Here is a 23080-nt window from a genome sequence, read left to right on the forward strand (position 1 = left end):
AGGACTAGGGCTGAAAGCTAGTCCATCAGTTCCCTTAATTCTGAGGCTTTTTCGCTGTAACTGAGGCTTAAGACTTCTCAGGGGCTTAGCTTTCTGGTGGTACCTTGTGACACTTTCCACCCTTCAGAGGTGAGTGATGTCGTACATCTAATAAATTCTTTCTAATTTATCTCTATGCGTACCGTTGGCTTTACATTTTTATGACTTTTTTTGGGACAGCACACTTACAAGTAGACAAGGGTCTGTTTTTCTTTCAGCTGCTCTCTACCATGTAAGGATATATCGAAATGGTAGCTATCTGCAAGTTAAAAAACTGTCCTTACCATATATTACCTCTGCCAATATATGATCTTGGAACGTCATGAATATATAATAGGAAAAAAATATTAAACAAACAAAAGTTTTAAGTGGGCAAATGTTAGCATAATGAAATGAGAAAAATTAAATTACTAAGGTAGCAATGAAGGAAGGGGCATTGTTACTGATCACAGAGAAATACTGACATCTTCTTTTGGCTTCCTCAATGTGCACACCTAAAAATACACATGCATGTATAATATACACACACAAACACGCACATGAAAATAAATAAATAAACTGACTAATAATTGAAAACCTTGGGTTTCCACAGGTTAAATGCAATGTGTAGAAAATAATTTAGTTGCTCCCCACTATGGTAGAATCTAAGTGGCTGATGTGTAGATGTTGTCACAATAACCATTCACAGGTTTAAAAAGCAAAGGGCACTTTTTTTTTTTTAAATTTAAAACTTGGTTACTAAACTGCATTGATTATCACAGTGTGTAGCTGATAAGGAAAAACAAATAGATAAAAACGGACATACCTGAATGTCAAAAAAATTGATTTTCCATTTATTAGTTTTGATTTTACATTTAGACCCTACGAAAATTTAATGGAGAAAGAGTAGTCTTTAGCAGTTGCGTAGGAAGGCTTCATATATGAGGAAGATTTTGGACCCTTCAAACAACTGGCAAAAATGAAAACAAACTAATCAAAACCTCTATGTAAATTCTAAAATTGCATGAAGTTAAAAGAGAAAACACAGAGTAGCTTTTCATACACTTTCATTAGACTGTGATAGATGCAGAGCATAAAAATATAAGGCATACACATGTGTACACACATGCATACACACAGATACACATGGACATATACACAGATACACATGGACATACACACAGAGGAGGGAGGAGGGAGCATATACACAAAGAAGGGAGGAGGGAGGGAAGGAGAGATGAGACTGAGAAAACATTAAAAAGCTTTGTATTTCAAGGACATACATGGAGCATAAAAGCAAGGCACACAGTGTGAGAATACTTGCAAATGCTACAGTTTATTTGGCACTTGCATTCTTGTATTTAGAAATACTAGGGCCCATTCAACTTAACTGTTGGAAACTGAGTCCTTGTGGGCTCCCACAGGGAAGAGCTTTCTTGAGTTTGAAATATCATTAAGATTGGTGACCTGTGCTAATTGGTGTGCATCTCAGGAAAATGTCTAGCTCTCCTAAAGTTCAGAGTGTTTCTTCTCACGTTGAAAAACAGAACATAGGAATCAAAAGTTAAATGACATCAAAATAATATCCATCATAAAATGACCCATTCTAGTGTTGAATATTAAAAGATTTTATACAAAACCATCAAGAAAAAATATATAAAGTATTCAATAAAGTGAATTCATATCATCATATTCATGTAAATAAAAGATAAGAAGAACATCATCAAATTCATAATGCATTGTTTCAGGGACACACTTTTAAAATATTTGGCTGATAATGTGCATATTTTATCAATCAACATGAAGTAGTATAATTTCCCCACATTATGGGACCAATGTATAATTTATGTAACTACCAAACTTTAAGACCCTAGGATAAAGGCAAAAACTTTCAGAGTAGTAGCTACAAATTACGATCACATTTATTCATTTGAACAGAGAGCAATATCATACAAGAAAATGAAACAAAATCCTTTATAATTTATCTTAATGAGTGTTTTATGTGAATTCCATAAAGCCTATAGTATTTCATTTTCCTGATGGCTTTCATATATTTTCAAGATGAACACACAAGTTGGAGTCATTAAGTTAATTAACATTCATTTTGTGCTTCCCTATTGCCAAACCAAGCAGGTTCAGTAAGCTCTGCTTGCCTGGAGGCCTATGCAACTCATAGTGCAGGTGAGAGACGATGGGCCGTCAAGACACTCTTCTCTTCCTCAACCGAACAATTTCCAGCATCAATCTTTATTCCTGAGACTAGTACAAGAGTACTAGATTTGGAACTTTATTTCATAACCTACAGCACATGTCCCAGGTAGCCCTTTAGCTGAAAACAGTGTTCTATGCATGAAACACTGGACTACATGCTTTCCTTTCTGTGCTTCATAATTTGGATCTTAAAACCACTTACAGACCAGCAGCTGTAGAAGAGCAGTAGTCTTTAACAGTGTCATGAGAGTGTTCAGTTTATTAGTATTTGATATTATTAGTGTTATTATTAGTTATATTGTTAGTATTTGATATTATTCGTGTTCTATTAGATAGCACTAGTGTGAACCTGGAGTCAAAGAAAAACTCCATATATAGTAATTTCTATGGTATTTATTAAGACAACTTTTATCTATCATCTATCTATCTATCTATCTATCTATCATCTATCTATCTATCTATCTATCTATCATCTATCTATCTAAAAAATCAAAAGAAATAACTTAGGTTAAACATATTCATCTGACTGGGTGGTGGTGGCACACACCTTTAATCCCAGCACTATGGACACAGAAGCAGACAGATCTCTGTGAGTTTGAAGCCAGCCTCGTCTGTAGAGTGAGCTCAAGGACAGGCTCAAAAGATAAGGAAAAACCCCGTCTCTGGAAAGCAAAACAAAACAAAAACATATTCCTCTGAAGCTTAAATTTAACTACCGTATTTTTAACTCTGTTAATTAGATTATATAAAGAAACTTTGAGGGAAATATAGATGCCGTTTTCTATACGATCCTTAGTATTATGACTATGTGATGTGGGAATATGACCTTCAGAAATAAATGTGGGGACAAAGAAGATTAGAAAGTCTCCAGAAGGCAAAACAATCCCAAGCACACAAGCTGTCAAATGATCTATTTCACGTCCTCGAGCACAGGTTTCCAGCTGAAATGAATGCAGATGAATCGCTGCTCTTCCACAGTGTTATGAGGCTTAGCTCATTTTTCCTCCTTTTTGACAGAGCCAGTACATAACAAAGCTCTTAATGGAAGTGGAAATTGTCTTCAATTATACCCAGTGTCTAAAGGTGGGTCAGCCTGGCTTTTTAAGCTCTTAAAATGTCTCTGATTTTTGTCAAGGTTACCAAATTAATAGGACTCTGTGAACTTTTGTCCTTCTTTAAAAGTTAAAACTTGAAGGTGCTCACTACTCGCATTAATGTGTTTTTAAGAAAAGATCTCCCTATTAGACAACGAACTCACGAGTTTATGCATCGGGCTGCCGAAGGAGTAAAGAAGGACAAGAGACAGAATCATAAAAGCTGTGAGAGGCGAGTTTTGTTTCTAGTTCCAAAGATGGAGAGATACTACATTTTCCTTTATGATATTTTAATATAATCAGGGAAGATGGATTTGGTACTCATGATTTTATATTCTAGCCATTGAGGACATAATAGCAACACAAACAGGAAGCTATGATTATGTCCTTACAGAGTTTCATTTAGGGAGATAGACCTGTATCTCCTACTTTAATTAGATAAAGATATTATATGAATAATTATCAGTGTTTCTAGGGTCACCTACCTCACCATCTACCATCCATTTGTATATCTGATGTTGTCTGTCAGTCAGCCTGTCTATTTGTCTATCTATATTATCTATCTGTATATCTATCATCTTCATATACACATATCTAAATAATCTATCATCTATCTATCTATCTATCTATCTATCTATCTATCTATCTATCTTCTATCATCTATCATCTATCATCTATCTAAACAATCTATTAATTATCTACTATCTATCATTTATCCACTATCAACTGTATAACTATGGCCTATCTACCAATGGTACCTATTTATCAGTTACCTATTATGTCCCTCTCCTTCTTTATCCCTAATCCTACCTATTTCTCCTCCTTTTTTTCTCTGTCTTTCATAGCTGTAACTTTGTCCTATTCTATGCATTAACTGAATATTTTTTCCTGTATAACTTAAAGGTTCACTTCAATTATAGATAATTAGACATAAAGTAAGTCCTCCATACACTATACATAGGGATGAACCCCTTTATGTTACGAAAGATACTTTTACATTCTATTTAAATACTATTTTCCCTTATTTTGTCATCCCGATACTAAAATTAGTTTTAAGAAACAAAGCATTTTATTTTTCTAACAGTAATAAATTCATACTCTTAGAATTAAAACCTCCCAGAGGACAAAAATTTTTTAGGCAAATAATAAGTATATTTATTATGTTTAACCCAAGGCTGTGAAGACTCATTTAAGTCTAATAATGAAACTACTTTAATTAAAGGTACTATATTTTGGTTTTTCTGCAATTCTTCTGTTTTGGGGGAAAATAAAGTGACACAGTTAAAATATTCTCATTATACTTGGGGAGACTGAATTTGAAGTCAGTTTTTGAAGTGAGATGTTCAAAGCTTTTCAAGAGGTGGTCATAACCTGACAAAAATGGCTATAGGAAAAATATGCTAAAAATATTGTATAGTGAGTCATAAAAGTATTAGCTTTGAATTTCTTAGAAATTCTTTTCAGTTTTTACATTGAATGTTGAAATAAGAGCGGCGGGGCTGTGTCCCCAACACCCCGGCCGCTTGGCTAGCTCATGCCCGAAATAACAACACACAAACTATGTTCATTTAAGAACTGCTTGGCCCATGAACTCTAGCCCTTACAGGCTAATTCTCGCACCTGGACTAGCCCATTTCTAATGATGTGTGTAAGCACCCCAAGGTGCGCTTACCGGGAAGATTCTAGCCTATGTCCATTCTGGAGTCTCTGCTCCAGAGAGCAGAGCTGTTGGGTCTCTCCGGGAGCAGAGCAGAGTCTGACCTCACTTCCTCTTCCGCCCAGCATCCTATTCTGTTTATTCCACCCACCTATGTTCTAAGCTATGAGGCCAAGCAGTTGGTTTATTATAATTAACCAATTACCTTCCTCCATCAATTGAAAGATAAAGCTACACCATTTTTCACGCATATGCACACACATATACACACACATCCATGTACCATACACACATACACACACCTGTACACAGTAGAGATCTTCGATTGCAAGCACCTACTACAGCTCTTGGACTTTACATATGGACAATGGCACTAAACCTCAGGTCTTTATAGATGATAAACCCTCAACCAACTGAGCCTTCTCCCTAGCCCTTGTGACCGATCTTTTAAAACTTGAAGCATGTAATATTTTTTATTTTATTTTCTCTGTTTTCTAAAAAGTTCTTAATCATCATTTGTTGTCAGATTAAGTGTGTCTTCTTGTGTTGTGGTGGTTTTAAGCCATAAGGAGAGATGGAGAAAGCAAATTAGGGAACAAGCTGAAGAAAGTATGAACTTCTGTGTAGGAACTGAACAGGATTGCCTACAATCACGGTCAGCTTTTGACTTTGGACTCAAGATGTGTATTTCACACTGGAGACATGCCTTATTCTGGAAGAAATGTTGCTGTCTGATACAACAGAGTCACACCTAAACTGAGATTATCCTTTGCTATTCTCTTTCAAATTTTAACTTCTAACAGTATTTCAAAATGTCCACCAAGTCCAACATAATCACAGGCCACTAAGAGGCCAAACAATCAGTCAGCTGCAATAGCTTTCTCTTATTTTTAATGCTCTCTTTTTCACGTCCTCTTTGGAGCCTACTACATGACTCAATTGTGCTTTGTGATTCAGTTTTAGGATCGATAACCAATACCTTGCTTACTAGTGAATGTGGATTTAATGAAATTGAGTGATGATGCTGGGTGCACTTCAGAGCTGGCGGTACCTATGTTTCTGAAATTTCTAGAAATTAGCAGGGACTTCTTAAATATTTTATATTAAATATATGATTTTGCGGTGATTTCAAAATAAGTAATGTTTTAATGTAATGTAATGCAATGTTATAAGTACAGATAAAAATACTTTCTTGGTACTGCTTGTCAAAAAATTAAGGCAGAAATTATTAATTATTAAGGGCCACCTCTACAAACCATCTCTACAGGAAGAAGGTAGTGAATATAAAAAAATGTACAGTGTTTTGATCTCCTAGCTTCAGTATATCTCTGAGGGCATATATCTTTTTTAACACAGAAACTGTAGATATTTAAATGTAGTTTTACAAGGAGTAAAACTGCTTCTTGCAGTTTCTTTTGATTCGTAAATCCCTTTGCAGTGAGGGTCTCATAGAGTTTTATAAGATAACCACATCATCAATGGTTACGGAAATCAGCAGGACTTCCATGGCCATCAGGGTCTACTTCTTGCTTGATTCTGCTGTAATAGGAAATTGGAACTGGATCATGGTAAGCAAAAACAAAACATTCAGAAACTTCCAGTATCTTAGAGTTGCACTGAGAACCATCTTGCAGTGGAATCACTTGGACCCACCTTGCAGGCTGCAGTAAGCAAAGTTCATTGCCCATATATGTCTCAGTGAATTTCAGTGGAATGTTTAGTGGGAATACTTGCAAACAGCCTTGGAAAGACCCATGTAGCAAGGTCTGCTAGGTCATTTTGATGAAATGCTATATTCGGACCATTTTACTAGGAAGAAAGTCCTGTCTCTAAGGAAACTCAAGCTTTGAAGCCATAATTCTATCTGGGACAATATTTGATTACAATTTAACAAATCCATGCTAACTCATATTAGTTATTTCTCTGATTATTAAAAACAAGAACTTGTATTATCTCAGAACTTTCTCACAGTTTAAAAAAATTGTGTTAACATTAGAGTATAAAAATTGCTTTTTATATACAAGGACCTAGCTTTTATGACTCAAGTCTTAGGCAACTACTCCCTTCATCATCATTTATCAAAGGATAAAATCTGTATTCCCTGTGAGCATGTTACAATGGTTTATACCCTTGATTATGAACTTATTTAGGGCAGTCATGAACTACTTTTCTCCTTCGTTTTTATATTGAGGTATTTATTTTACCTGGCATTTACTGGATATTGCTATTCTTGAAAACATTTTTTAAAAAAGGAACCACTATCCTATTGTTTCTATAATCTACTTGCAACTCTGTTTTTTTCCAAGGTTTCAGGGCTTGTGAATAACAGAGCAAATCTTAAATTGAAGACTCTTTCTAGCACAAAAGCTTCAGCCTACTTTAATACTTTATATACCAAGACTCTACAAATGTATGACAGAGTATACAAAGATAAGTGTTGAAATAAAATACAAGTGTTTTGTACATGGAGACTTTTGTCAATTTTCTGTGAATCAGTGTTTCAACTTTGTATAAGCAGCAGGAGAAACATGCAAACTTTCAAAAAACTAATTGTTTAAAAATTTTAAGTCAAGCTGGGCGGTGGTGGTGCAAGCCTTTAATCCCAGCACTCGGGAGGCAGAGGCAGGCGGATCTCTGTGAGTTCGAGGCCAGCCTGGTCTACAAGAGCTAGTTCCAGGACAGGAACCAAAAAGCTACGGAGAAACCCTGTCTCGAAAATCAAAAAAAAAAAAAAAAAATTAAGTCAATACAAAATGAGTGTATGAAGTTGGACATGGGAATATATATTTTAAATGTCAAAACTGGAATGGGGATGGTTAACTTCTGCGGTGGACTGCCTGCCACACAAACAGAGGAGCTGAATCTTCATCCCAAATGCTCTTGTAATCTGTGCACAGGAGACTCTACAATCCAGGCTCTGAGAACACAGAGACAGGGACATCCCTGGAGGTCAATGGCTAGACAGTTTAACCTAATACACAAGTTTCAGGTTTAGCTAAAGACCTGGTCTTAGAAAGAAAAGTGAAACATAATCAAAAGAAATGCCAAATATCAATTTCTGGCCTCCCAGTTTACATGTACATTTGTGGAGATACACACACACACACACACACACACACACAAAGAGAGAAAGAGAGAAAGATCATAGGATTTTTATTTTTAGTAGGGGTGTGTCTGTGTGTCTGTGTGCATAGAAGTGAAGTAGTCTTGGTAATGTGCCTTAATCTATCTGCAGTAAAGACAGAATCCAAAGACCTGCAATGACCCAGCCAAAACCTGTGCCACGTCAATTAGATTATATAGCATATTGTGAAGTTAAGGGAACATCATTAGCTCTGTTTTATGAACCACTTCATTTCTCTGAGAGCTGTTTAGACTGCTAGAAACACTGATTTCTCTAAGAGAATCAGACTGATTGGCCCCCTGCAGGCATGAAAGGCCATTGTTGATACTAGAAATTTCATGTGCAATTCAGGATTATTCTCATGCGTCCTCCATCTTCACACTTGTGTATACACATAGCAAAATTATAGTTTCTATTATTGGGATGATCAGGCAAAAATAAATTAGATCCAATTATCTAGAGGATCTATATGTTTGCAATATTATTTTATTAAGTTAAAGATAGTTATCATAAATGTTTCAGTCTCTGAGACTTCGATGCCTGGAAACAAACTACAGAGTAAGGGAGACTTAAAAATTGAAGCATAAATTCTATCCAGCTTCATTTAGACTACCATTGATCTCAGTATAGAAAATTATCACAGTATATAAAATAGTGGAACTTTGACTTTCTGAGTCTGTTTAACATCTATTAGAAATGATACAAATGCACCATATCAGTGGAAAATTCTTCATTGCAATGATTATACCTTTTCCTACAGTCTCTTTACTCAGTTGACATAAAGCATCTCCTTCCTATCAGAAGATATTTGCTAATTGCATAGCTCATAAACACAGTTTAATTAAGTGTTCAAGATGTATCATTTAATCAACAAATCTTGAATGCCAAGAGAATAATTACCCAAGTGAGTGTTCCACTTCAGAATGGAGGAGGAAATATTTGTATTTTGTGGGCTTCATTTTGTATTTTGTTCATACATTTTTGAAAATTAAGAGCAGATGGATATTTAGCTATCAAAAGAGCAGCTTGAAATATGGCATACTATATTATCAAAGCTCCCAAACCAGGGTGTGCTGACAGGAGCAACCATCATAAAACATAACCTTTTATTTCATCAGAGGAAGTTATGCCTGCCCAAGATCTGAAGCTGAACATCCACAAAATGGTTTCACACAAGTGACATTCTATTCAAAACAGCTGTCTGCAGGGAGAATAAATGGGATTTAATCTGCCATAAAATGAATTGCACGATTTATTTTCTCGAGGAAGTCATGCCTTTGTAACGCTGGTGGGCTGAAACAGTTTTGCTTTAAAAAAAATTACTCACATTTCTTCCTATGCCAAATCCATACTAATTCAACTATGTGGAGTTTCCCTCTAGAAAAACAATTGGAAAGTCATACTATCCTATTCATCATCTATCTAGTGCCTTTGCCCGCCCCTACATGTGCTGGTTTAAAACATGAGCCCTGTATAGACTAAGGTCTGAGACATTTTTTTTTTCAGATATGTGGCCTTTGAGGTTGAGGAAGAAGCATCAGGCCTCATTGTCCTTCAAAAGTGAAGGATTTAATATACTCCAAACTAATATATAAGAACATAATACTACCATAAAAACAAAATGATAATGATGATACATTCATAACAGATAATAATGTATTGATGTTCTTTGATTTTTTTAAAAGACAAGAGAAATTAGGATAAATTCTAATTATGGGATTTGCTTTAATTCTGTTAAATAATTAATTTTCAAAAATATGTGTTGTAATAGAACTTGAATTGTGCCTTATTACTTCATTCAGGTCCATATTTTCCACAATAATTATATTTGTGGCAAAAATAGATTAGATGTAGCTCATTGTGAAGAAAACTCTCTGACAATCTACATTAAAGGGTTTCACATAAATACTAAAGTAACAAAACATTTAAGATAGCTTCTGTTAAGTGAGAAATATTTTTTTCATCAAGAATAAATAGACTATTATCTCCATATAACCATTTTCAATGACTGTCTAGTAAAGACAAGTCCATGAAATATTTTATTAGAAATATACACCATAATAATATATGAAGAACCTTTGTCCTAGTCTATAAAGTGAGTAGCTCCCTGTAAGTGATTTCCATCTCTTACAAAGAAAGCATTTCAGTCATATCATGATGATTGGACAGCTGCAATTCTGAGAGTATTCCTCAGACTATGGGGTTATCACATTTACAGTTTAGAAAAAAAGAGGGGGTACAAAAAACTACTCTAAGTTGAAGGAAATGAGAAGGTTCAACTAACATGTATGTCATTAATTTTGTTGCTTTTGTACACACAGCCATTGTATGAAATTAGGTGATTAACCTGAAAGTGGAAGCAAAGAATCTTACCCTTGACCTCTTTCCCCTATACACACACAAACCTGCTGGTCCTCTGATTCAAATTCTATCATGTTTGATGAATGCAAAATAATCCCACTTATGAGTTGTGTATCTTTGTAATTTTTCCTGTTTCCTTCCTCTGCATTGTAGGTAATTATCTTCTGAACATGAGCGCATGGTGCTGTTTTACAATTGTATTTGTGGTGACAGAAAGCAATGCCACTCAACATCCAGGATAACTTATGACGAGAAGAGGAAATGGATTGTTTTTTTAAATCACTTTACTAAAATTGCCTATACACTTCCATTCTTTGGAAACATTGGATATCAGAACATCTTCAGTGTCTCAGTGAAAAGTTTTAATATCTAAAAGCTGTATCTTGTAAGATCTGTTTAGTTCTTAGTACTTATAAGAATTGAGTTTTAATACCATATTTTGATGTACAATAAATTATTCTAACAATTTTAAATATAAATATTAAATCAGCATAATTTCAAGGTAGAGTAACTTTTACATAGAAAGTGCTTGTCTCATGGTCTAGTGGGGTTGCTGATGGAATGTCAGGACTATATTTTTGTTGACTGTCGTCTCAGAAGTTTTAGATGCACTTTGTTAGTATTTCATGATATAAAACAGAAACACATTGATATTCTTCATTCATTTAACAACCTTCTCATGTTGATTATATGGTTCCACTCTGAGTAGTTGTAAAGCTTGTGCTACCTGATTTGCCTACTTGTGGAAATGTAATCTAATACATACTTGGAAGTAATGGTATAAAATGGATGTTAAAATTCAGGACACATCATCATTATTCATGAAGTCACTAACTATATTACTGATATTTTAGAGCTTTATAAACAATGGAGTGAGGTCTGGGATTTTATGATAGTGAGGATCTTCACACAAGCTTTACATATATATATATATATATACTCATATATAATACATTATATATACATATATTGTGTGCATATATAATGTGTTTAATCTATAATCCATCTCTCTCTATCTCTCTCTCTATCTCTTTATCAATCTAATCCATCCATACAGAACTGCATTTTGGAGTTCAGCATGTAGAATTATTGACTAATTCCATAGCCCAGACTCAGAGTGTTTTGAAAATATTATTTATAAAACAAAAGAAGAAATTTGACAATGAGAAGGGATCATTACTGAGCTTAAATTAACTTAAAAATTCTTTAATGAGATGGCAAGACAGAGGTGTACAAACCTATGAAAATGCCAAGATCTTTGAAAGAAATGTAGTGGATTAACATTACATGAAATAATACTGTCTACTTTAGACTTAAGCATCTGATATTAATTATGTACTCAGCAATACAATTAAGCAGAAGCTTGTTCTTATTTGCATATATCCAAATATATTTTCCAAAGGATATCCTTTGGAAGAAATCCTATTTATTTATCCAAGTTATCACTGGGGTTTTTGTTTTAAATTTGAGACTCGTAACAATGATTTGCACTTTAATTTATGTGAAATTCCTCTGATTAAAATTTAGAGTCTAATTCATTTGTGGGAAGTCCTCTGAGATCTTGTATTGCTAAAAAGCTTTAAGATGATGGTTAAGCTACTAGCCCATTGGTCACACCTTTGGCAGCATCTGTCTAATGCAGCCGATCTTTCTTGTCAGACTTTCTTTGGACCACCCGTCACCAAATAATGACATGGGGATTTCTTATTTTTATGAAAGCTTAGACTTAGCTTAGGCTTGTTCCCAAGTAGCTCTTATAATTTAGACTAACCTGTTGCTATTAACCCACATTCTGCCACATGGCTCTTTACTTCTCCATTCTGTATGTCTGACTCCCTCCATGTCTGGCTGGCAAAAACCTGCCTCTCTTCTCATTTCCTGTCCCTGCCCAGAAGTACCACTTGGCCCCTCCTGCCTAGCTATTGGCCATTAAGGTCTTTATTAAACTAATCAGGTGCCTTCCGCAGGTTTGGAAAAACATTGCTACATCTTCACACAGTATAAACAATTTTCCCACAACATTCTCGAGGATCTGAGGGAGAGTAAGCCAGATTTCATCAAAATTACCGTAATGGTCCTCTTTTAAAGGTAGTTGACATCTCTGAGTTTTCCTGCCATCTAGCACACAGAGAGAAGAATGTCCTTCCTGGTAAATCACAAATGTGAACTGTCTACCTGGATTCACAATGAAGCATGAACCAAGCTAAAGAAATAATATGTGGGTGTGCATATATGTAGCTGTGATTTCGTGTGTATTCCTAGATGCACAGTGAAACCTATGTATGTATGTTATGCTGACAGAAATGTGTCTGTAGCACCCCCACCATTCCTACCCCTAACTTGGGCTTGTGCTTGTCTAAGCATACAAAGTCTACAGAATTGTTGGGTTCAAATACACCCAATCTCTGAGGATAAGCCCCAGCTTATTTCCCACATTTTAGCAGTTTCCATGGGGATGCTAGTAAGGATGCCTGGAATTTGGAGATAAGCCCAGGATTACTTCTGCTTTAAAGTCATCATGAAACCTTGTTACAGGACTCAAGTTAAATTGTGCAAGGTATCTCTATAAGCTTCGATGGGGCAAAGCTACACACTCACTCACTCCAGAAAACTGAGCTTTAAAGAGCAAAAACAAGGCAGGGTTGTTCAAAAATTTATCTGCGGGCCTCAAACTTAACATTTAAGAGATGGTATGCTTATGTTCTGAAACTAAAATAATAGTCTTTCTTCCTTCCTTCCTTCCTTCCTTCCTTCCTTCCTTCCTTCCTTCCTTTCTTTCTTTCTTTCTTTTTTTTTTTCCAAACTAGCCTTGTGGAAAGCACCTCAGCTAAGAACTCCTAGTGAGATACTGACTTGGAAAAAATAACTTGAAAACTAGGTCAATCCTACTTAGGCAGATGTTTGAGAAAACCACACAGTAATAAAACAGAATTATTCATAACCATATGATATTTTAGTGTTTTCTTTATTGCAGAATGTTATAATTACTGTACTACATACATAAGTATATCTAAGCGATATTTTACATGTGCTACTAACATAGCTAAAATATTGTCATCCTCCTTTTTTGTCATATATTACCGTTCAATTGATAGTCAGCACCTAAAATATAGGGCAGGGAATTTTGATTAAGTCTCGTCAAACTTGTGTTGCCTTTGGCTGAAGGACATTGCAGGCCATCCAGAAGACATACTCTGGTAAGGAATGAGGGTGCATACGAAAAGGAATTAGGACTGGAAAGTATTGCTGAAAATAAAGCATGAAATATCAGAAATAATTTCCTCAAGGGAACCAACAGATTCTCTATGTCTTTACAGACTTCAAACTTGTCTAGCTTGCCTGTTCTGAGTTTAAAGAGCTCATAAAAATATGTTAGCAATGTAAGGTTGGAGTTGTAATTTGTGAAATTTTTTAAAAGCTAATACATGCATATATATCCTTATCAGCATACTATTAATCACAACATATCTATGCATAGATATGTCAAGTTCAAAGAAGTAGCTCCTGTCTTGAAGCCTCTAAAAGTAACACCAGCCTTAGGATATCTTCCTTACCATATCATAGTAAAAATCATCTTTGGAAAACATTCTGATAAATGTGCCTTAATTCCATTTGCATAACATTGGCAGATAGCATGGTCTCCACTTTTTTTTTTTTGCTGTTTTAAGATTTTTTTATTATTTATTTATTTATTTATTTATTTATTAAAGATTTCTGTCTCTTCCCCGCCACTGCCTCCCCTTTCCTTCCCCCTCCCCCAACCAAGTCCCCCTCCCTCGTCAGCCCAAANTCAGCCCAAAGAGCAATCAGGGTTCCCTGCCCTGTGGGAAGTTCAAGGGCCACCCACCTCCATCCAGGTCTAGTAAGGTGAGCATCCACGAAACTGCCTAGGCTCCCACGAAACCAATAGGTACCGGTAGTGGTGGCGCACGCCGGTAGGATTTGCTGAAGGAGGCAGAGGCAGGAGGATCACGAGTTCGAGGCCAGCATGGTCTCCACTTTTAATAAATTCTTGGAGGCTTATTTATTTAAAATTTCTGTAATGAGTTAGTAATCTCATATGGGTTATTCCTTCTGTTTAAGTTCTCAAAAGTTTCCCAAACTTATGGATTAACATGATTAGTCATCACATGTATTCCAGATAATTTGTTTCTGGGAATAACTAGATGACAGATTTATAGAAAGATCGATGCAGAAATATGAACTTTGTGGAGTATATTAAGTGCAATTACAAATAAATCCTCAAAAAAGAATGGAAATCATTTTAGAGCTAGAGGGGAGTACGTGGTACATGCAAAGATGAAGGTGATGGCTCAGGTGTTTATTTTGTGCTTTCACCTGAACATTTGTCCATCCAAGACACATATTCATCATAATGTACATGAGCAGACATAGTGTCTTCTCTTTTTGATAAAAAGGTGTGACTCCAAAAATTTAACTAATATACTCAGTGTGCATAGTTAGAAGTAGTTGGTAGGATTATAATATATAATATAGGGTTATACTATATAAGCCAAATAAAATTATCAAAAAATTCATAATACCAAGCAAAAACATGGAAAAAAGTTGTTTTCCTGTTTCGTATAATTTCATAAGTATAAAGCAGAAGATTATAGAGGCATTCTTATCACTTATTTCGTTCAAACATTTAGTTTTGTCTTTCATTACAAAATGTGGCTTACAACTGGATTTTTTTTTCCAATGAAGAGCTACTGGGTATATGAACCAGAGCCCAGGGCAGGCCCCATTCCCAGAAGTAGCTGGCAAGAACAAAATAGATTCTTAGTTTTTTATGTGTTCTTTTTGTTTTGTCTTATTAGGCTTGCTTGTTTGTTTGTTCTGCATTTTTACATTTTGTTTTTATTGCTGCAGTTGTTGTTCTTGAGAGATGAAAAGAGAGACAGGAAAGAGAACATAAAATTGGGTGAGTAGAAGTGGAGCAGATTTGGGTAAAGTTGAGGGAATGGGAAGGACTGCGATTAAAAACAAATAGTCTAAAAAATTAAATAATAAAATTAATAGAATATTTACCTGAAAGTTTTGCATAAGCATTTGATTATTATTTTCCTTTTAAAATGTCCAATAATAAAGAGAAAGATCACCATTATTGTCCTAACTGGCTCTGCTTCTGTTGCATGGCATCTGTACCACTAAACACAGTAACCATAGAAAAATGGTTGCTTGCACCAAAACAAGAGTAATTTAGAGCTAAGAAACTTAAGCACCATTGATTTTCGTCATCTACAGAATTTCAGTTGAAATTTGTCTGAATATATTCTGCAAACTATGCTCAAAAGACATTATTTTACTGTCATGCATTTCCTACTGTAGTACCACAGGGCAAAAATTCTGTTATAATAAACAGTTTTCTAGGAAAAAAATTAATTATGCAGAAAATTACCTACACATATGCCACCTAATGTCCTCTGCCGCCAGTCAACCCTAAAGACCATTCACTTGACGATTTTCAGCCTTGGGTTTTATTGTATTTTTTTGTTTTATAAATGTGGTTTTAAATTTATGTAAATGCTTATGTTTGTATGAGATAAATGTGGATACTTTGAAATTTTTAACATTAATGATAATAAAAATAAAATAGTGTGTTATTTAATTTTAGAGATATGTGACTACTACATTTTTATACTTAGGATTTTATTTTGAGATAGTATTAATTATATACTGATTCTAAGCAACAGGATGGAGAAACCTCTGTAATCAAAGAGAAATAACCAAGGTGGCCACTTACACCAGAAAAGAATATTGAGTTTATTCAATTTGACATATAAAATCCACAACCTACTGAACTTCGGCAATCCTCCCATGAGTATTTCAAGTCAATCTTTCTCAATATAGCACCCTACATATCCTTCTATATAACTTGTCCATGCCATGAAAACCATGATGCTTTGTTGCAGGTCTAATTTCCAGAAAACACTTTAGCCTTATGATTTCAAGACGGGTTTGCTTCTGTGATGAAATAATAATACTGACACAATAATCTATTGCCACTCATTCTTGCAGCTGCCATGTTAATTAAAGCACCTTCTGCAGTGCACTGTATTATGGAAATGCACACACACAAACATGTGAACATCTTCAAACCTCTTCATCATCTACTTAGGCACGCTGTGGTGGGCTCTCCTATCACTATATTATTAATTCCTCATTTCAACCAAATGTAACTTAAGAATTCCCACTCTCAGCGAAGATTTTATAATTTTAATCCCTGCCTTATGAGTCGAACTGGTTTTACCTTAAAGGTAATCATTAATATTGTGCCAGGTTTTCTTTTATGCTGCTATAGCAAATTGTTTCTGTGATACTTAGATGTGATAAAAAAAACTGAAACCATGAGCAAAAGTATATATACCTGTCCCTTGTAACTTGTAATATTTGTAAAACTCACACAAGCATGCCTTGAAGAGTGTGTGAAACTAGTAAACAGCAAGGCACAATACTATCCAGAAATAGAACCACACTTTGGAAACTTACATGAATAACTCCCTATTGACACGTTCCTGCACCAACATAGTTTCCAGGTTTATCATGCCTGGAAGTGAGCTTGAGGCAATTTCCCGTACTGCCTGATTTTCAATAGAATGCAAGCATATTTATTACCAGTGACATCTCCAATGCTAGTAGCTACTCATTATGTTCCTTTTGCAATTGTCCAATCTTTTTCTTCAATCACAACACAGGTAAAAAACCTCATGATCATCTTTCAGATGGGATGAAAAAGAAACCATCTCCCTCTTTTCGTGATTATATGCGATTACAGCCTCAGAGAACATGTTACCAATGCAGCTTACCTCGATCACTGAAGTCGTCGACTAGAATGATTTCCTCTATCAGACTCTCCGGGGTTCGGTTAATTATACTGTGTATGGTCCGCAGGAGAGAGGTCCAGCCTTCATTGTGGAATGGGATAATGATGCTGGTGTTTGGCAGCCTTTCAAGGTACATCTTGTGCTTACAGCTGGGGGAAATAGGGGAAGAAAAAGATGTCCAATGTAACACTGTTAGCACAGATCACGCTGCAGTCTATTCAGTATTTTATAGACAGTGATAAAGTCATGGGTTTGTCTAGTAATTATCAAACAGGGATTGTGAATTACAGCAGATAGTCTTTTCATTCCTGAATCTTTATTTGCTCCTTCTGACATACTTTAAAAGATATTTCATATCTGGGTGGCTCAAATATTTCAAAATGTTGAGATATTGTGCTCTTAATAAGGCTGATGTGTCTTATGTATACATGGGTGTGCACAAGTGACTCGTGCAGTGCACTGTGTGGTATACATCTGTGTGCATGTATGTACGTGGATGTGCTTGTCTTTGTCTCCATTTTATCTTTTTTCTTTTTTTTTTTGAAAAGGGTCTCTAACTGAATCTGGAATATGTCCCATTCCAGCTAGAGTGGCTGGCTAGTAAATCCCTGATCCACCTTTCTCCATACTTTCAGAACTAAGGTTACTGGAAGGTACTACTGTGTCCTAATATGTGTGTGGGGAGTGAGGATCTGAACTCAAGTCTATGCACATGTATAGGAAGGACTTTACCCATTGACCCATTACCACATGGTACCATACTTTTACTTAATAAAAGAAAGTATAAATCACAACTATTTCAAATAATTCCCATGGAAAGCATAATTAAGGTTTAAATGTGATTCATGAATAGTTTTGCAAATTAACTTCTTAATAATGCGGTTGAATTATTTCATTTGACTTTGATATATTTCATTATCTTGATGGCATTCATGACTTGTTGGGAGAAGAAACCCATGCCTTAAAGGAAGATGTGACTCTAAATGACCATTTACTTCTTATAAACCATGTGGATTTAATCACCAAGTAAAGATAGTATTACATCCCTTAGGAAAACTTTAAAAAGAAATCCCAAGGTGAGAGTTATCATTTCAACATAATCTGAAATAATTTTACTTCGTACCCTTATATAAATTACTAATTATAAAGTTTATTGTGTTCAAAAATATTTACCTATAAATATATTTAAATGCTTTTATAAAATAAAAAGTTGGAAAAATCATGCAAATTATAGTGAGCTATGAACAATTAAAATATTATAAATATGTGAAATTTATTGTAGGGTAACTTAAAAAGCCAAAAAGAGATGTATCAGCAATTTCTAATGGAACCGAGTGAGGCAGATGACTTTGCACACAATGGACAAATATGGAAGGAGAGCCCATATAATGCCATACACATCATAGTTATGACTTCTGAATGAAATCAAAGGTTTGAAATAATTGTGCTTCTACATATTCATGCATCAGTACCCAAAGAAATTGACTCTGCTTCATGAACTGTCACATTCTATGGTGTTTTGGGAAAGCAAATGATAGATCTAGGAAAATAAAAGATTTTCCAAAAATGAAGACAACATTTTGTTCATATCAATTGCTTATGAGCTAAGAAAAGCCTATATTCATGTATATTATTCTCTAAATGATAGGTCTGTGATGCTCAAAAGAATGTGAATACCCTTGCAAAATCCAATAAAAGCACAAAACAACACAAAAGAAACAAGACAAAACTTACAGACCTATGTAAGACTAACCCAGTGTCATACAAACTTTCTCTCTTAGAAATGTTTTCAATCATCTCAATCAGCATAAACTCAAATTGTTATCACACATGAAAAGTGAAAGGCCATTTTCAGATTATTCATTCAATGCTTAACTGAGGGTTCTGTATAAGACAGAATCCAATTGGAAATTATCTTAGTTTAGAGTTACCATTGCTGTGGTGAAGCCGGGTGGTGGTGGCGCACGCCTTTAATCCCAGCACTCGGGAGGCAGAGGCAGGCGAATCTCTGTGAGTTCGAGGCCAGCCTGGTCTACAAGAGCTAGTTCCAGGACAGGAACCAAAAAGCTACGGAGAAACCCTGTCTCGAAAAATAAAAAAAAAAAAAAAAAAACATTGCTGTGGTGAAACACCATGACCAAAAACAACTTGGGCAGAAAGGGTTTATTTCTTTCACCCTCTCATATAACTGTTCTTCTTCATAATCAGTGAGAGAAAGCACTCAAGCAGGCTAGAAACCTAGAAGCATGACTGAGGCAAAGGCCATGGAGGAATGCTGCTTACTGGTTTGCTCCCTCTGGTTAGGTTAGCCTACATTCTTACAAAGCGTAGGACCACTAGTCCGGGCATTACACCATCCACTAAGAGGTGGGGTGGGCTCTACCACTAATTACAAATTAAGAAAATGCCCTACAGACTTGCCTACAGGCATATCTTATGATATTTTCTTAATGGAGGTTCCGTTATCTCAGATGATAAACTTGTATCAAGTTGATATAAAACTACCCAGCACAATTTACCCTTTCTCAATTTGACACACAAACACACCACTGTAAAGCCACAACCTTCCCTTTCTTGTTCATCCACAAGATCACACATTATTATAAACATCACAATATAAAACATTTTGCAAACTTGAAAGGTCCATGATCTCGCAAATTCACTTTAAGAATACAGGCTCTTTATAAATCCCAAAGCCAATTTTAACTACCAAAGTTTCTTTTTAAAACCAAAAGTCTTTTAGCAGTGTGTTTCTAGTAAATAAAATGTAAGTTTAATACTTTCTTATTTCAAGAAGGAATGACCAGGGCACAGTCATAATCAGATCAAAGAAAAACCAAACTCAACCTCCAATATCAGTGATTCACTTATGTGCTTCTAGGATCCCCCAAGGGTCTTGGTTCCATCTCAGGCTACGTCATCTGAAGCAAGCACAGCTTGTTTTCCAGAGTTAGGCAGGCTCTACTCCATTATTGCTGCTGTTCTTGGTGTCCATCCCATGTTACTGTCATCTCCAAAATGCTGGGGTCTCTTGCTGAAACTAGGCTGCACTTTCACCGATAGCCTCTCCTGGGCTTTCTTCATGGTGCCAACCCTCAAATACTCTGAATTACCTATTTAATCCTGTGTCTTCAACTGTTACTAAGGCTATACCTTCACCAATGGCCTCTCATGGCCTCTCACAGGGCCAAAGCTTAGCTGTTCTCCATAATTCTTTCATGAGTTCAAGATTCTTACACAACCAAATCAGCTGCTAGAGGAAGGTATGCCTTGGCCACCTCTGCCACACAGCTTCTGCCTGTTGACTCTCAGGAAACGCTTCTAAGGAGATTTACCTCAAGGATGCTGATCACTTCCAAATCACTGCCAAATATCCAGCTTCAATTGCCTCAGTAAAGCAAAGGGTTCATTTTAGTAGTACTGGTCTTTTACTTATTACGGCTGGTTCTTCAGCCCCAGCTGCCCAGAACCACAGAATCAAAATTTAAAATAGCAAATGTGCAACCACTCTGATAGACTTTAAACAACTCTCAAACCTTCTTCTGAAGTAGCACAAGCCACACGCCTATCATGTGTATTTCTCTCAATACTTTTTCAAGTCCCCACAGAACAACATGCCAATCTTTGAACACTCAATAGTTTTCTTGCCTAAAGTTCCGAAGTCCTCCCACAGTCCTCCCCAAAATAACACAGTCAGGCCTGTCGTAGCAATGTCCCACTCTCGATACCATTTCTGTCTTAGTTTAGGGTTACCTAAAACACCATGGCCTAAGACACTTGAGGAGGAAAGGTTTTATTTTACTCAAACTCACAAATAACAGTTTATTATAAATAAACAGCGGGGACAGGAACTCAAGCAGGGCAGCAACCTGGAGGCAGGAGCTGATGCAAAGACCATGAAGGAGTGCTATTTACAGGCTTGCTTCCCTTTGCTTGTTCAGCCTGTTGTCTTATAGAAGGCAGGACCACCAGGCCAGTGACGGCACCAACTATAATGAAATATGCCCTCCCTCATCCAACTGATATTTTAAATAAATGCTGTACAAGACTTGCCTACAGCCCTATTTTAAAGAGGCATGTCTTTAATCTATCATTCCTTCTCTTGTTTGACTTTAGCCTGTGTCAAGTTGACATAAAAATATTCAGCACAGGAAACAATGAATATAATGAAATAATGTTAGGACACTCTCAATAACATAAGAAATGCAGAATAAGAAATTCTGTAGCATTTGCAATAGGATGTATAATGTAGATGTTTAATTGCATACTACAGGCTAAGACAAGATGGCCCTTAAAGCAGTTTGGAATGTCCTCTTGAATTTTAAATATTCTATCTTGGTTTTCTATTTCTTTAATAAAACATAGATGAAAATCAGCTTAGGTGGTAAAAGGGGCCTCAATGCCTTACTTTTTGTAATTCATCTACATGGTAACCAAGGCAGGAACCGAAGCCATGAATCTAGAGGCAGGAAGTGAGGTGGGGGCCATGGAGAAAAGTTTCTTACTGGCTTGGTTTGCATGGTTTACTTCTTTTCCTTCCTTATACAATCTTTGGTCATCCACGTGCCCAGGGGTGGCACTGTCCATGGCGTTAAGAGAACTTCCATACCAATCATAATCAGGGAAATGTCATATGTGTCATATGTGCATGCCAATATGCCAATCTGGGGGAAGCAATTCCTCACCCGACTTTTCCTCTACCTAATTTCTGTTAATTTGACAGAAACTAACCAATACAATTAAAAGTCAAAGGTGGCCTGTAAAAGGAATGCTCAAGATATATTTTCAAATAGAAATGCCATGATTCTATGTTTGGGAAAAGAAGACAGGGAGAACTCTCATGTCTTCTGAACACAGCAACTGATTTAGTTACCTAGGGAATGATGTAGGAATTAGGTATTATCTTCACAGTTTAAACATTTTATGATTGAGAATAAAGTTAGTATGTTCAGTTTGGACAGTAAAGGTGTCAAAATGTCCTGTAATTTGAAAACAGCACTTATTTGTATATATTACACAACTGTCTTTCATCTATCAGTCACCTACCAGGCATCTGTCTAATCGGTCACCTACATCCCTGTACATCTGTGTGTAGTTTAAGATAAGGATCTGTTTTGTAGGGTCTAGGGATGTAGGACAGTCGTAGACTGCTTGCTTAGCATGTGTGAAACCTTCAGTTCAAACTCAAGTTCCTGTGAAAAAGACAATTATGTCAAAGATTTATTTCTGGAGGATCTTAAATGATGTCTGTACACCTCAAATAACTCTTTAGCGCTTACTCTCTCAGTACAAGCCATTTGCCTTACTCTAACACATCCATGGACATCTCTACATTGGGGAGGCCAGATATTCTAAGAAGAATGAATAACCACTTGAACACAAATCAATTAATGAAGAATGAGAGTTGGAGAACTGGAAACCTTCTGAAGGGATAGCTCTAAAGCACATTCTCAGCTGTCAGAGTTTCCCCCATAGAGTTGAGTCTCAGTTGCCTCTAGTGAAGAGCATCTTGGCAACACACTGGATTTTATCTCTTCATGGTTCCCATCTGTTTTCCAAGAGTGTCTGTGATTATTTCACAGAGAAGAACAGTTCTAAAACTTTGCAGTCATTTTTTTTGTCTTAGGTCTGCTTCTACAGTGAATTCAATCTTAACCATAGACATATTAAATTATTAAAATTATTGTATACTTAGGAGCAGCAGTCCTTCATTATAAAATGATCAAATTAATAAATAACACTTATTTTGTACTGAAATTCCACGTTTAATTATTTATCCCATGTTGAT

At 35.8% G+C, this 23080-nt stretch overlaps 1 protein-coding gene across 1 annotated transcript in view; it reads right to left on the reverse strand.

The window, feature by feature from the left end:
* Positions 1-23080, reverse strand: part of Galntl6 (polypeptide N-acetylgalactosaminyltransferase like 6) — a 1029419-nt gene that overhangs the window by 556563 nt on the left and 449776 nt on the right. Inside the window, exon 4 of the mRNA XM_050161819.1 lies at positions 17275-17441. Within this exon, the coding sequence (XP_050017776.1) occupies positions 17275-17441 (167 nt within the window). The remainder of the gene's footprint in view (positions 1-17274; positions 17442-23080) is intronic.

The sequence above is a fragment of the Alexandromys fortis genome, unplaced genomic scaffold (assembly GCF_014885135.2).
Source record: "Alexandromys fortis isolate MF-2015 unplaced genomic scaffold, M_Fortis_MF-2015_v1.1 scaffold_137, whole genome shotgun sequence".
In the NCBI taxonomy this organism is placed as follows: Eukaryota; Metazoa; Chordata; class Mammalia; order Rodentia; family Cricetidae; genus Alexandromys; species Alexandromys fortis.